This window comes from Lissotriton helveticus, chromosome 8 (genome assembly GCF_964261635.1).
Source record: "Lissotriton helveticus chromosome 8, aLisHel1.1, whole genome shotgun sequence".
In the NCBI taxonomy this organism is placed as follows: Eukaryota; Metazoa; Chordata; class Amphibia; order Caudata; family Salamandridae; genus Lissotriton; species Lissotriton helveticus.
This window is the reverse complement of record NC_136069.1, coordinates 626547768-626564939: the sequence shown is the minus strand read 5'-3', so window position 1 is coordinate 626564939 and position 17172 is coordinate 626547768. Positions and strand designations below refer to the sequence as shown.

The 17172-nt window shown below is 43.4% G+C and overlaps 1 protein-coding gene across 1 annotated transcript in view; it reads left to right on the top strand.

The window, feature by feature from the left end:
* Nucleotides 1-17172, top strand: part of OBI1 (ORC ubiquitin ligase 1) — a 199165-nt gene that overhangs the window by 102123 nt on the left and 79870 nt on the right. The window contains exon 4 of the mRNA XM_078657484.1: nucleotides 6082-6348. Coding sequence (XP_078513610.1) covers nucleotides 6082-6348 — 267 coding nt within the window. The remainder of the gene's footprint in view (nucleotides 1-6081; nucleotides 6349-17172) is intronic.

Genomic DNA, 17172 nt, shown 5'->3' with positions numbered 1-17172 from the left:
GGGATCAGAGGAGAGGATCTTGGGACGACAAGATACGTCTATCTCTGCATGCTCTTCAGTCTCTGAAGTGGTGGTGTTCGGCGGGGAATCTCCTCAGAGGGGTTCCTTTTCACAAGGACATTCCCACGCAGACTGTCGTGACGGATGCTTCTCTCCTGGGATGGGGAGCGCACTCCGGGACTCTACAGATTCAGGGGACGTGGTCTCCGGTGGAGGCCACTTATCACATCAACTTCCTGGAACTCAGAGCTGTTCACTTGGCACTGAAGGCCTTTCTTCCGTCCTTCCAGACCAGCTCCCTGCTTGTGCAAACGGACAACACTACCACAATGTACTACCTCAACAAGCAGGGGGGCTCGAGATCTCGCACTCTGTCACAGGAGGCGCAGGCGATCTGGCACTGGCTCCTGGCCAGAGGACTGACGATAACGGCCACCCATCTGCCGGGTGTGCAGAAAGTTCAGGCAGACGCACTGAGCAGACTGATTCAGGAAAACCACGAGTGGGTCATCAACGACGAAGTACTAGGAGACGTCTTCGCAAGGTGGGGGACCCCGACATAGATCTGTTCGCCACCGCCGAAAACAGCAAATGCCGAGGCTTCGCCTCCAGGTACTACCAGCAGGGGACGCTGGGGAATGCGCTATGGATCAACTGGTCGAACAGCTTTCTGTACGCTTTTCCACCCATTCCCCTGATTCCGGCGGTACTCAAGCTGGCCCGGTCCAGGGCTCGGATGATACTCATTGCCCCAGAGTGGCCCAGACAGTGGTGGTTCACGGACCTGCTTCACCGATCTCTCCTTCCTCACATTCGGTTGCCGTGCAGGCCGGACCTTCTCACGAAGTTCGGGGGGCGGATGTTACACCCCAGCCTCTCGTCTTTGAGTTTGGCGGCATGGCTCCTGAGATAGTGCAATATGGCCATCTGAATCTGCCCGAAGATTGCATGGACATACTGAAGGAGTCTAAGAGGCCTTCCACTAGGACTTCATATGCTTACAAGTGGAAGAGGTTTTGTATCTGGTGCCAGTCTAAGAACCATGACCCTACTACCTGCAAGGAAGATGTCATCCTTCCTTACCTATTGCATTTGGCGCAGTCTGGCCTTAATGTTCATTCCATTAGGGTTCATCTTGCTGCATTGACTGCCTACAGGAAATGCCCTTCACAGACTTCTTTTTTCCAGATCCCTGTGATCAAAGACTTTCTGGAAGGGTTGAAGAAGGTGTTCCCTCCTGTCAGGCTTCCTTCGCCTTCATGGGAATTGAATGTGGTGCTGTCCAGATTGATGAAGGAGCCTTTTGAACCCATTCACAAGGCTTCGTTGCAGCACCTGTCCTGGAAGGCGGCGTTCCTCGTGGCCATTACATCGGCCCGCAGGGTGAGTGAAATTCAGGCGTTGTGTTGTACTGAACCTTATACTGTATTTCATGCTGCTAAGGTTGTGATGCGTACTCACCCTAAATTTCTTCCCAAGGTTATTTCTGATTTTCATGTCAACCAGACCATAACTTTGCCTACGTTTTTTCAGAATCCTTCCTCTCCGGCGGAACGATCTTTACATTCCCTGGATGTGAGGAGGGTGTTGAAATTTTATCTGGATAAGACCAAAGATATTCGTAGGTCAGACCAATTGTTTATCAATTATGGCTCAGTCAGGACGGGTCTTGCTACCTCTAAGCAGTCCATTTCTAGGTGGATTGTGTCCTGCATACAATTGTGTTACCAAAAAGCTAATAAGACCTTAGGAGGTAAGCCTAAGGCTCATTCCACCAGGGGCAAGGCTGCCACGACAGCCTTGCTCCGTAATGTGCTGATTGCAGAAATCTGCAAGGCCGCCACTTGGAAGTCGGTTCATACCTTTGCTAAGCATTACTGCCTGGACTCTGATGCCAGGGCAGACGCTCAGGTTGGGCAGGCTTCGCTGCGGAATTTGTTCGCACAGTAGTGGCGTGTTGTTCTTTCTCCACCGCCGCTTTGGTGTGGGGATGGGCTTGCCATTCTATTCACTAGATTATGACTATACACAGAGATCCCCTACTACAGAAGGAGTAGTTTCTGTCCTGTAACTCCAGTTCTGTAGTAGGGGTATCTCTGTTATAGTCATAAGCGCCCGCCCTCCTCCCCGGTGGAGAATTGTTCATGTAAGTAATGCTACAGGTCTGGCGTTTTACGCCTTCAAAAAGAACTGAAGTCAGTGGGACCTGCTATGCATTCTGGGATACTGGGAGACTGTTCTAGAAGGTTTCCTTAAAGGCACAGTATCCTGTTTAAGCCACATAATGGCAGCCTATGGGGCTTGTCTGTCCAGGCCTTCCTCTCTATCATTATGAGGGGTTTTTGCTGTAAAAGCAAGGGAAATCTGGACAGGCTTTGCTGTTTGTGGATTTTTGGTGGAATTTCTAGTTGAAGTACTGGACAGTGTAGCCTGTGGATATAGGCTGCATTATTTGTCTTTAAATTTTCTCTTAAGTGTCTTTGCAGTTCTGCAATTTTTTGACAACTTAAGAGATTATTTTTGATTGCCGGGGTCCACGCACATGGGCGGGACTATTCACTAGATTATGACTATAACAGAGATACCCCTACTACAGAACTGGAGTTACAGGACAGAAACTACTCCATCTGTTTCAACAGTGGGCTTTTTTGGGTTTCTATAAAGAAAGCTGTACAAGCACTCGTAAACAAGTGCACAGTTAGTGCGCAACTAATGAACCAACACATTAGACTTGATGGCTTGCTTCAACTCTTCAAAACTCTAAAAAGAACACTGTAATATGCATCGTGCTTGATGAATTAAACAGTATGACTACATTTGTTCCTCCTAAGCTTCCTACAGGTGGCATTGGCTGCATTGCACATCATTTGCATTTATAGTCTATATTGGGTATGTGATGCTGTCATTACAGACCAAGAGCATTTTGCTATGTCCATTCATCCACAAATGATTAGTCTAATAGTAGTATTCGGCCTCTGTAACAAATAGCCTCAGGAATATGGAATAAACCCCTCCTTCATAATTCCATTTCTCCTGAGCCATCTTTATTCAATAATTCTGTAATTCCAGTTTCCACCCATGATTGTAGCCATTGTTGGATAGCCTGCTGTACATATGGCTAATACATATTTGACATATAGATCATTATCTTTATAGTGCTTTTATTCTGACCGGAGATATATAGATAGATCTATAATCTTAAGAGGACCTGGAACAGATTTAACAAAAAATTCAAAGCTATTTTTACTTTTCATAGGAATAACAAAACCATACATTTTAAGGGTTGCTTTTATAAACATAACCAGTCCTACAGACTGGCAAACGTGATGCACTCTAGTGATAAAAATAGAAAATGTCAGAAAACCATTATGGATGGTGAATCGGTGAGTCCGGTCTCCTGCAACATTATCCCTGTACATCCCTCACTAACAAACATATTTTAGTGGCTTTACACCATTGGTTAGAGCCACAAACCCTCAAGGAGACAATCACTTGGGAACCCTTCCTTGTTGTAGGCACAATCAGAAAATCCTCATCTGCCTTATTGAGATGACCGTTAACTGATTTGAGAGTTCCAGTACTATTTCTCTATCTGGACCCAAAACATTTCCCGTTAGAATTGTACCTACACATTGGTATCCTAAACTTTCGACTCTGGCCTCGCTCACGGTGCCCATGAAAACGTACTACATAGCCCCCTATGTTTGATAATAAATCAAAGGTAGGCTTGAATATTCATGAACAATTTTTTGTAACCAGCGCCATTCATTGCCATGTTTATGTAATCCAATTTTCATGTACTGTAAAGGGTATTCCTGCTGTTAAAGAGAACAACAAATATGTTTTGGTCTCATTGAACAAAATATTGGTTTATTAGCCTGACCAGTCTTGCACCAAAGCATATTGACAATGAATATATTATAACCACTGTATGCATATTTCGGCCTATTGCCAATTACCAAAGTTTCACTTATATAAGCAAATCATTTGCTGTCCTCGCACCAAATGAAACACAAGGTCCAATTGTTTAAAATGAATAAGTTGGGGGAGGGGAGTGTCATTCCAGTCTTGCATATAGATCCGCCCTTAACATAAATATGACATATTCAATACAAATTCTTCCCCAGTAACAATTGTGTTATGTCTTCTCTTACGGATTGTGCCTGATATTGTTCAGTAAGACCAATATTTCCTTACATAACCCTAGCAAGGAAGGGATATAATGTAAGAAAGGAAACTTTTTTTATTGTTATATTTGAACATTTCTATGGGATGTTTGTTTGATTATATTGGTGTATAATTCTACCACATGTAGAGTATCATTTGGTTATTTGGATCAAACGATTCCTTTTCAAGCATTTTGATTGATCCTATATTTTCAACCAGGGAAGACCTGTAAAGATGCTGAAAAATGTAACTAGTGGTTCAAAGATAAATTGAATGTTAAAGAATATTGAACACTGGTGAATTAAGTGATCCTTATTGGGGTGACTGCCTTTTTCAGTAACCGCTCATTAATAGAATTCATTGTATGAGGAACAAGAACCTCTGAAATTCAGATAGCGCAGCAGTGCTAATTTGCTGTTACATGGTTTACTACTTTTGCTCCAAAAAGATTTTCAGGTGTAAAATGTGCTTTCAGAAGTATCGCTGTCCAATTTGAATGGCTGCTCTGGGTTTTATGGATAATGATTCCCCTTGGGCACGAGAGAGTGATAATAGAACTCCTGTGTTGTAGTTGTGTGATTGGCAGTGCTAGATTCTGTAACAATGTCCATCTAATCCTGAATTAATATCTGGTAGGATCTGCACCACTAGTGATTTGTAGTCATTCTGAAGAGTTGAAATCCACTCAAAAGTAGTCTTGAGTTCTCACAACACTCTTTTCACTGCCATAAAACAATTCTGAAAGTATGGAAAGCCAATAAAAGATGAAAGGTTCTGAGAGTGCCTCTGTTTATACCTTGATACTTTTTTAATGTAGTCAATTCAGAGGCCGCATTTGATACCTTCACCTCTAGGTACCCAATGTAAAGCTGCTTGCCGTTTGCCAACACAATTGCCAAAACATGGCAGCTAGAAAGGGAGGACGTTTCCTACTAGTGTATTATAATTAATTAAAGTTTTCCGTTTTTACTGATTTTTACAGATAAATACAGACAGAAATCTATTTTTTTTCTGTATTTATTTTTGAATACAGAAAAATACGGAAAATATGTCTTCTTTGGATGGTTTTTCTACTGTCAATCATGAGTGGCAGGTCAGTAGATGTACAGATTTAGAGGTAGGGGAGATGAAAAAAGACAACACATGTCCTAATTAAGCTTAATTAAGTGCAGATCTACAGTTATTTATGCTAATCTGCAATGCAAGTGTTTTCATATAACGCTATTGCACTGTATTCAGCTGAAACCTTTTGGACATTCAAATGCGAATGTACATTTATCAGTCAAATAAATGTGGAAAAATACCCATGGCAGCTTCATTTATACAGAAAACACAAAACAGAAATGGATAAATACAGACAAAATTTGCAAAAAATAAATATGGATAAATACAGACGGAAATGTAGAAAAAATAAATACCATAAAACCTGGAGCCCTAATTATAATAGCAGTGCACTTCTCTACAGAAGCAGTTCTCCTTTACCAGACATGTTGTGTGCACTTTAGGCAAAAAAATCCCTTATGTACACAGCATTGAGTCTGAGGAGAGGTAGTCCGTTTGCTATTTCTAGTGCGTTATGCTAGTGAGGACTTGGCCTGAGCATAGTAAGTACTCTATCCATAGAGCAATCAACAAAACAGGACAGAAAAGGCAAATGGAAATTGAAGTGCTTACAGTAAGTTTCCCCATCACATAGGAAGCTTCTTTTAAAGAGCAGTCTCCCCTTCTATCTGGGAAACATGTTTTCCAAGGCAAAATTGTAAATGCTACATTTGTAATTTTTAAATATTAGTACAAACGAATATAACAGAGTAGTCTTCTGTGCAAAATGTATTTGTACTCTCCATTCTAAAGTCTGCATTAATGCGCTGTCAAACATAAGTTAACCATCTGTTGGTCTTGTTCTTGTTCTAGGATGAAATAGAAACTCTAGAAAAAGAAGTGGAAGAGCTAAAAGCAAAGAATCTGAGCCTGGAATCGCAGTTGAAAATTGTCCTTGATCCTCAGTCGCTAACTGAAGCTGATGGGAAGGAAATAAATAAAAATGAAAGCAAAAAAGAAAAAGAGGATGATGAAAAGCCTGAACTTGATACAAAAAAGTTGGATGATTGGGCAAATAAACTTAAAGCTTTTAACAATATAGCTGTGAGAACCAGAGAAGAAATGGAGCAGTTAAAGGAGGTAATTTTTTAAGCTTGCCTTCGTTTTGGTGGGTGTTTTAGTATTGTGAATTTGAATAATTAGGGGAGGAGGCATGATTCAGGAATGCAAATATTTACCATTTCTAGGCTGGTGATTCAGCAGTCAGTGGGGCACTTCTCTTCTGAGATAGCCAAATACGTTTTCGGTGCTTGTCAAATCACTCTGTGAGGGCTGAACCTGCAATTTCTGATTCCACCCCCTTCCACCAAAAAGTTTTCCTTCCATAGCCCTTGTTGAAGAGCTATTTTTAAACACAGGTAGTGAGTGAGTGAGTGAGTGAGTGAGTGAGTGAGAGAGAGTGTGTGTGTGTGTGTGTGTGTGTGTGTGTGTGTGTGTGTGTGTGTGTGTGTGTGTGTGTGTGTGTGTGTGTGTGTGTGTGTGTGTGTGTGTGTGTGTGTGTGTGTGTGTGTGTGTGTGTGTGTGTGTGTGTGTGTGTGTGTGTGTGTGTGTGTGTGTGTGTGTGTGTGTGTGTGTGTGTGTGTGTGTGTGTGTGTGTGTGTGTGTGTGTGTGTGTGTGTGTGTGTGTGTGTGTGTGTGTGTGTGTGTGTGTGTGTGTGTGTGTGTGTTTCTAGACATGTGTTTTGTGTGTCTCACTGAGAAAAACAAAGTTAAAGGGAAGGTAAGGTTGATGTGTGTGGTAATGGTGGCTACAGCACAAAACCTCAAAGGGAATGCAGTACACAAGTTAAGATCCTACCTGAACCTTCTTGTCCAACCATGCTGTCCTTTCTAAACCTCCACTCCCATCCTACCTATCAGTTGGGAAGCGTGAGTGGGAGACGCAATACTTGTGGTAGAGATTGTATGCTTGTGTATATAAAAGTATGTGAAGTTCACTGAGTGGAAATGTGAAAATTGTTTCTTTGGGAATGCATTGTTAATCTGTGAAAGTGTCTGACACGGAGTACATGTTTTGTAGGTTTGCTCTTATGAACATGATGCTTTATAATATACTCATTGTATACAAGTGTTATAAAAAGTTTTTGTCTTCAAATTTGGATTCTGTTTTTGTGCAATTGTTCAAGATTTAATTCCTGATAGTGTGCATTTATGGTATTCTGTTTTTCAACACAGAAAACCTTTATTGAAATAAAGTACATATATACGAGGTACAAAGGTACATGTTTCAGCACAGATATAGTCCGTGCAATACAATGTAATGAAGGGCAGCACTTTAACATATATATATATATATATTACTCCTCGAAATAAAGATATCAAGAGTATTGTTTACATAGTCTCTCATTGGTTATAACACAGTATACTTGCATGCCAGTAGTTTCTATGCTTTGTTGTTTTAACAATGTTGTGCTAGCATAAACTGAGGTCTTTAGTACCTTTAGCCTGGCAATATAGAGCAGGTTTTGCTAAGAAAGAAGGACAAAGCAGCACAGACGCAGAGGAGTAGAGAACGCCTAGATGTAAAGATGGTTGATAGTCCAGGAATTTTGGTTGTGGTGGTATATACTGGCGGAATGAGAGAACTAGTGCATGCTCATATTCCAAGAAATTAAGCGGAATTGTCTTTGGGTGGATTAAGGAGGTTTGTTCTGTTGTAAGCACGCATCAAGAGCATTCCACAGTTTCCTGGCGGAAGATAGTGGGTGTGATTTCTGGAAGTGGATGATGTCGATGCTTGTAACAAAGCAGATCCAGGCCCACCATGTAGGTAATAAAATATTCACGGAGCTTTTCCGTTCTGAAAGGATCAGTTTTGTTTCTATGGCCAGAATGAGTTCAATTAGTTTGAGATCTATGAGGCTCCGTCGTATGGCTGTCTACAACTGCGCATTGCGCTCGTACTCAGACGCTTTTAGCGCTTTTAACTTACCCGTTTTTCTTTTCATTTACGTGTTACTTTAGGCCACTGTTTTTCCTTGCTTTTATCACTGCCCGCATTGCCACACCATAATCTGTGACCTCACCGCCATTTAGGCGGGCCGGACCCTCGCGCTTGAAACTGGTGGGCGCCATCTTGGGTGGGTGCTAGGGAAGCGCTGCACCACTCTGCGCTCTAGCAGTCAGGTGGACTTGCTAGAGCCCCATATTAACCGGACCCTATAGCGCGCAGCGTGTACGCCGTAGTGACGCCGGAGTCACGCCAGAGTCCAGCCCGTCTGCGCCCGTCTGCGCCGAGGACGGGCAGGACGGCCGGACGGCTGGTCACGATAAGGCGAGTTTTCCACCTTTCAGGTACTCGCTACAGGAGATGTTGAGGCTTAAGCCTCTGGGACATTCGTGTTTTCACAAAGGTTCCCCGGATGATCTCTTACTATCCCCACGATGTGGCTGCTTTCTGACAGGCCCTGGAGGCTCTAACCTACCTCCGTCCATTTCTTTAACACAATCTCAGGGTGTTGTAGGAGCCAACGCATTGCAAGAGGATGGTATTCTTATCAATGCACGCTCGCTCATTAAGAACAACATTGCTTTTAAGGAGCTTGTACTTGATAGGAAACCTGCGTGGGTCTTTGTTACGGAGACATGGGCAAAGGACTCGTCTGGTCCTGACCTTGTTGAAGCAGTCCCTGAGGGGTACTGCTTGACACGGCAGGACAGAATGGGCCGTGTAGGAGGTGGGTTAGCGATTCTTTACAAGGACAGCTTCCACTGCCATATTACATCAGTCTCTGACCCCAAGGACGCTTTTCAAGTACTATATTTCTCTTTGTCAGGCCCCCAGAAGTTTGCATTCAATTGGATCCTGGTCTACCGCCCCCCAGGCCCCAGAGCAGAGTTTGGACAGCAGCTGCTCCATGTTCTGGAACCTTATTTTGGTCGTGAAAATCTAACTATTCTGGGAGATTTTAACTTTCATTTGGAGTTGCAGGAGACCCATGACACTCTCTCCCTGCTGGAGGTCATGTCAGCTTGTGGACTCGCTCAATTGGTGGAAGGGGCCACCCATCGAGCAGGTCATACGCTCGATGGGATCTTTTCTAATGATCGGAGGATGACGGTAAATGACCCCTTCTTTCTTTCATGGTCAGATCATCTGGCTGTTCCATTCAATGTGTGAATGGACCTAGAAATATTCTGAGTAAAAGGGAATCGCGTAGGAACCTTAATAACATCATGGAAAGTTCCTTTACACCCTGGATGCCTAGCCTGTCTATTTCCCAGGGGGACAATGTCCAGCTGGCGGTCCTTCAATATGAAAAGACCGTTACAGAGGCTCTGGAAGTATTGGCTCCCTCACGGCTGTGCTATTCAGCTAGGAAAAGACCATCAGCCCCATGGTTTTCGGAGCACCTAAGACTCCTTCGACAGGAAGCTCGGAGACGGGAGCATTTATGGCATACCAGCTGGGATTTAAGGGACAAGGAAGCCCATAAGATCCTCATAAGGAATTATAAGCTGGAAGTGATAAGGATAAAACAAGAATACTTTACGGCCCTTACCACCTCACTTTCCTCCCCTAAAGAGCTCTTTAGGATAGTGGATTCCCTCACTACCCTGCAGACTCCGGACCCGGTTATTGCGTCACAGGAACTCTGTGATAACATAGCTTCCTTCTTCCAGACTAAGATCTTGGACATTTATACCGCCTTGGAGTTACAGAGACCTCTTACTATCGAGCCCCTAGTCCCTGCTATGTCGGACCCTGCTTTCTCGGAGAAGCGCCCGTTGGGATGTTTGGATTCTTTCCCTCCTCTCTCTCTCTACAGGATGCAGAGATCCTCCTCAATAAAACCAAATCCGGCTCCCCCCTAGATGTGTGCCCGCTCAAGATCCTTAAGCAGTGTAGAAACTCCCTCCTGCCTCCCCTGGTTGACATCATGAACAGGGCCATGAGGGACGGCATTTTTCCCCAGCAGTGGAAAAACGCATTAGTAAAACCATTACTCAAGAAACCTTCTCTTGACCCTGGGGTATTGAAGAACTTTCGCCCCATCTCACTGCTCCCAGCCCCTGCGAAGATGTTAGAAACACATCTTAATAAACATCTCGCTGCCTTCGTGGAAAATTCGGGCTGCTTGGATCTTTCCCAGCATGGATTCAGGAGGGAACATAGCACCGAGTCTGCCCTCACCATAGTGCTGGATAATATCCGCACGCGTGTGGATGGGGGACAGACCTCCCTCCTGATCCTTTTAGACCTTACAGCAGCCTTCGATACCCTTTCTCCCTCAGTTCTAACATCTCGCCTGAGGGAGATCGGAGTTCAGGGGGAAGCGCTGGAATTACTCACCTCTTTCCTCGATCAACGAGAGCAAAGAGTGAAGCTGGGTAAATTTCTATCTCCATCCCTGTCTGTGCAATGCGGGGTACCTCAGGGGTCGGCGCTAAGCCCGACCCTCTTTAACATTTACGTGACTCCTCTTGCCAGACTAATTAGATCTTTCGGGATGGAGGTAGTTTCCTAAGCGGATGACACTCAGATCCTCGTCTCTCTCTCCCAGTCAGTTACTTCGACTGCCTCCAACTTTAGATCTTGTATGGAGGCAGTCGGGCAATGGATGATTTACAACTCGTTGAAACTGAATGGGGAGAAGACTGAGGTGATGGTGTTTGGAGGAAGGGAGGAGGTATGGTCAGCCGATTGGTGGCCTGACTCACTGGGAGCCTGCCCTGTCCCTGCCTCTTCTGCCAAAAACCTTGGGGTCGTGATCGACCCCTCCCTCAGTATGTGTCAACAGGTTAACAGGACTATCTCTACCTGTTGGGGCATCATTCGCATACTGAGGAAGATTAGGCATTATCTTTCACAGCAGGCAAGGAAACAACTTGCGGTCGCCCTTGTTGGTTCTCGACTGGACTACTGCAATGCGCTGTATGCAGGACTGAATAAAAGTCTGCTGCAGCGCTTGCAGGTAGTCCAGAATGCTGCGGCCAGGTTTGTTCTAGATCTTCCCCGGCGCGCATCGGCTACCTCTGCCAGAAAATTGCTTCACTGGCTTCCTATAGAGGATCGTATTCTCTTCAAGACGATGTGCATGATCTATAGGGCCTTAGCAAAAAGTAGCCCCACTGGAATTGGATCCATTCTGTCCCGATACACCCCCTGTAGGAACTTACGTTCCTCTAACAGACTTTTACTGTCAGTCCCTCGTATCCGGAAAGCCAGATTGGGTGGCAAGGCCTTCTCTAATCTGGCACCTAAGTGGTGGAATGCTCTCCCCATGGAATTACGGTCCCTTCCCACCCTGCAGTCATTCAGAAATGCCCTAAAGACCCGTCTCTTTGTGCGCGCATACCTGTAGTTGTGCTATGCCTTTTCTGATCTGTTTAGTAGGCGCCTTGATACCTCCGGGTTTTAGTCGCGCAATATAAATTACTTTTAAATTAAATTAAATTATGGGTGAGGATGCGTAAGAACCGGAATTGCGTGAAGAGATTGAAGTCTTACAGAAGTGCTGCATCACTGTTTAAATTTGGAGCCATAATGAGTGAATAAGTGTACAATTAAGTAACCTGTACTAAGTCGTCGGGCTCTGATTTACAGTTCCAGCAAAGGTTTGAGTCCGCTAGACCCAACTGATGGAGTTTCATACTGATCCAATCGGGATTGTATAGGTGAGATCCACAATCTCATTTGTGCTAAGGCAGGTGTGATTTTCACTTTATAGTGAGAGCTCCAAATATTTTGCCAAGCTGTAGGTGATATATAATTGCCAGAATAGGATCTGTTAAGAGTGTTCCATATGTTAATAGTTTGCCAAGTAAGTTGTGGTTTGGGTGTCCAAAGCAAGTTCTGTATTTCTGAGGCTACATGTCCTAACTTTGTGTGAATTTTTCTAATAAGGATGGGAGGTCTGGAGCATGGCTAGTACCCAGTTGCCAGATTGCTGCTTTTAGCTTGAGGATTTACAAAGTTTAATTTGGTATGTTTGTGTTTTGAGTTGTAGATCAGTAAAAAAGCTTAGTGTGGGTACCCAGATCCTTAAACAGGTCAAATACCTTTATTGCACAGCTGTCCCCAAAAATGTAAGTACTAACAATATTGACCTGTTTGCTCAACTAAAAAGAGGCAGACACCAAATCAGGCATTTTTGACAGTAGTTTTTTGTCTAACGTGTGGAGAGCATCGATTGTTTTTTTAATGATCTCATGTAAGTGTCATATATGAAGGTGATCAGTGTTGTGCACTGTGGGCTGTGCACATAAGGGGAGGGGTAGAGTTGGGGCTCTCTCCAGGAGGGAATATCGAGATTATCCAAGGAAAACTACCATTCGCCTAATCTGGCTAGGAATGGCAATTGATATTTTGGAAAGTCTTCAAGTTCGACCCCACTGTCTTGTTTTTTTCTTTGTCCAGTGAGTTTTTTTAGTGATATTCTTGCTTTCTTGTTTTTCTATAGAAAGTCTGACAGTAAGTTGTCGAGTTTTTTTTAGAAACAGTGTGAAACGTTTAGTGGGAGCATTCTGGTTGGGAAGTTGATTAGTGAAGTCTCCAACCTACCCCACCACATAATATATTTTAGAGACCATTGTAGAATTACCTCTTTCACTTTGGATATAGTGTTGCTTTCATTTAATATCAGAGTATCCTTTATCTCTCTCCTGATCAAAATACCCAATTTTTGTAATGCCTTGTTTTGCCATTCCATGCCTGTAGCTTGGATTACCAACAGGAAGCAATGGAGTTTTAGAGGAAATGCCTTGTTTTTTTCTTTATTAAGACTGTAGCATGACACATTATTATAGTCCATCTCCAAAATCCAAGGTATTGTGCTATATATGCCTATACTGTAAAGATCACAAAAAAGTAATGGGTGGAATGCTTGAATTAATCTTAGCCACTGGTAAGTACTCTGGGTCACATCCCAGTCAGTCGTTATTTTGCGCACCTCAGTTTGGGCCCAGTCATATGTGACTCAGTCTTGACCCTACTCCAGTTGAAACAGTCCGTCCCGAGCTGCCAGGTCAGGTCCTCCCTATACCGGAATACAAGGAACCCAGGGCCGTTTTTTCCCCTAGTTTGTGCTCATCAGCTAAGTAGAGCTTAATTCCAGTAACTGTGCACTGGACGCATGCATGGGCTTAATGGTCCCACTTACGATGGTATACTAATGTATACAAAAAGTGATGAATGGAGCGCTTTAGTTCAGATCAGGTAATACTTTTTTCCAGCATTAAAATACAGCCACACCAGCTCAATGCAATCATTAAGAATGATTTAAAACATTTAGGACCTGATCTTGTTTTTGGCCTAACCGTTACTCTGTCACAACAGTGACGGATATCCCGTCTGCTGAAATATCGTAGTGACTGGGTAACCAGTCCTTCAAAATCTGAATCAGGTTTTTGCTCAGAGCCTTAGCAACATACAAATATAAAAACAGCAAATAAATTATAGCATAATAAAAACAGGCAAGGCAAAAACATTCAGAGAAATCTGCAGCCCTAGAGAGCAAGGTGAAGGAATCGTGCTATGTGGGTCAATACCCCTCAGTCATTGCATGGGTAAATCTGACTTGCAACACCTGTGTATTAAAAGTAATTTGTTTTCTTTTAGCGATAACACACTGTAGTAGCATTTAATTTTTTTAATTCTAAAGAGTGTCGGCGAATTTAGCCCTTTAAAATACTGCAGGGCCTCTGCAAATCTTCTAATACCACGTACTCTAATTCAAGGGACAATAAACTTTTTTCAGAGAATGCCAAGTAATGTTTGAAAAAGAAGGTGATATGGAGCAGACTACGGGGCGAGGACTCATCACAGGGACAAAGTAACACATTACTGGATTCAAACTGGCCCAGAGGGAAGCTCAGGTGCCACCTTGCAATACCAAGTCTGAATCTGGTCAAGAGGACTCTGTCCCAGGTAGTATCCACCCATGACAAATACGGCTCCATATTGGGGGTAATTTGCAAGATAACATACTCCCTTACAGAGGTTTTAGCGAATTCACCTTCCTCTCTAAGTCACATTTTCCTGTTTCGAAATGCTTTTTTAACCGAGGTTAAATTAACCATGGTAATAGCAGAGGAGGAAGAAAAGAGTTCCGGTCTCCCCCGGACAGACATTTTTTGCTTAATGTATTGCAACCAAGGAATGGTCAATTCTCTATTGCAAGCTAGGCAGTCAGGAATCAACTGCGTGCCCGTTCACCCAAACAACACACCAAAGCACCAATGGGACCATTTTTATGCACTCTTCAACGTACTCCACCCCCTCCTCCTGATGGACAATGTAGGTGGCGCAACCAGGAGCACGCCTAGAAGACCTCGTAGAACCCTATGCTCTTTTGTCTGGAGGGCAGTGATGTTGGAGTTTCCCCAGATACCATCCCCATACTTAAGAATGGGGAGACATTTACTCCTAAAAACGTTGGGGGGGGCCACGGGCTCTTTGCCAATACGGGAAGCTAAGCTGTAAATATAGCCAGCAGCATTGGCAAACCTCTGAGAGGCTTTATACTTACAAGCACCCCAGTTTCCCCTGGCATCAAAATCTAGCGCAGATAAGAAAAATCCTGGGTAGATGTAACAGGGTGGCCCTGTAGATATGTTAATCTTTACAAATTTGGGGCCACAAAACATAGTGTAAGTTTTAGAGCTATTCAGGACTAGACCCAAGGATGCCATATAGCCGACAAACTCTAGGAAGAGGATGTTTAGGCTCTTGTGTGTCCTCCCCAATAAGACCGTGTCATCCATGCGGAGTAACACAGGGACTTGCCCACCTGTGGGACATCTGCAGCACAGGCAGAGAGTGCAGCCTCAAGACTATTACTGTACAACCGAAAAAAGGTTTGGGGCTAATACACAGCCCTGGCGTATACCCTTCCCCAACGGAAAGCTGGTAGTGCACTCACAAGCTGGGCCATATCTCACGGCCGCTGAAAGATCGAAGAGCAGGGCCTGCAAGAATTGTACAAGCCCTTGACACACCTCCCATAACATTCAGCAAGGCCCACAATTTAGATCTTACCATATTGTTGAATGTACTAGGCTAGACAGATCCATGAAAGCTAGGCAGATGGAACCCTGCGTTGCAATGGTATACTTCCTAATAAGCAATTGTAAATCTAAGCCACCACACAAAGCTCCTCCCGGAAACCATATTGCACCTCCGACAGCGTATTAGTCTTTCTAACCCAGGGCAACAGAATCAAGCAGGAAAATTGGGCAAGAACAAATTGGGGACAGCGGGTCGCCCTTTTAAACAAGCATTTACAATGCAATGGTTTCGCCTTTGGAAAAGTTTGAGCTATTGGTGGTTCAGGGAACAAAGTTAAACATACAGCTAAATCAGTTTAGTCGGATCTTTGTTCTTTCTATGGCACAATTCAGCCAGAGTGAACCTATAAGGAATTAATAAATCTTTGCTTCAAGGAAACGCCCCAGTTACAAGTCTGTCGTAATTATACTGTCCTTTATTGCATGCAATAATTAACAATACCATGGGTTTGTGATTTATCGGAAACAATAAACAACGATGATTATGGTATGGACCTGAACATGGGTCATAACATGAGGATTCTAGTGCTTGGTTTGACCTAGCGAAATTTAGTGCATTTTTTTATGCAGTAAATTTCGCTAACTGATCATTCCAACACTCTTGCAAACAGTGGTTTTCATGGGTGTCGGAACATTACAAGGCACTCCTAACTGGGCCCTAGAAGGTTTGAACTAAACATTCGGAAAAGAAAAATGGTGGTGAAGCACCACTTTGAGATGAAATACATGTATACTGCAAGAAGACAATAACTTCACAGCACATGCACGTACTAAAAGTTATATGATAATGTAAGGCTTTTACACAAATGGCTTGGTATAATGTCTCCCAGGTGTACATGTAGGAAGGAGTGTGGCCCAACACTACATAAATAGTGGATAGATTAAGTGATTTTCCCAAAATCATGTGATGTTGAGCAGACGTCAGGACTTGAACCTGGTGGAGCCGAAATTCGAGAGGGAGATATTAATCGGAAGCAATACTACAAGTGGCTTGGTATATGCTGTATATGTTCTAAAAAACGACAATAAAAAATATTTTAAAAGAATAGTAGACTTCTGAATCACCACCTCCCTTTGACAAATATAAAACTCCAAGGGAATTGGTCTGCTGCGCCCATCACAGATGTGAGTTTGGCAAGAGTATCTCAGACTTCAATCACTCCACAGTCGATAACCTGAATACCTATAACTTGCGAAATATGAATACGTTATTTTACGGGAGCTTAAGAAATTGCAAACATGCCGTAGCAAAATAAAAAGCAAGGTATCATTAGAATCAAAAATAGCTAATGGTTTTGGATAAAGAAACAAAAATGTATAAGTGCTTTCGTAAACTGGTTAATCTCCAGAATTGGATACCAGGACTCGCTTGTAAAATAGAATCAAAGGGATCAACCTAGAATTGTTCTGAACGTGAGAGGAACAGCGAAGACTTCCTCTGGTATTGTATGGGAAAACAGATCCGCGTTTTCTGGTGTATAGGGAGCTCATGAGGCGGTCCACAGCAGAAGCACAAAAAAGTAACTTCACCTAATTTTAAGAAGGATTAAACATACTTGGACAATGGGGGATCTCGCTAAATCTAATTAAGAAAGTAAACAATGGGTATTTAAAATAACTTGGACATTGACTAACCTGACAAATAAGATTATGGAAGGAGAAAGTGTGGCTTATGGCAAACACATCACTTGCTGAAATCAAAAACACGAGCCACCCTGACTGGGCCAGTTCAAGTTACCCGTCCAGAGCACTTACATGCGTTTCAGCTGTCAGCAAATGATGGGACATTGTCAGGAATCTGTGGCTAGGCAAGTAAGGCACACACACCACATATGTAACCCCGAGCGGGTTAAAGGGGGAATGGTCTATGTTGAGTGTAAGGGAGGGACGATATAC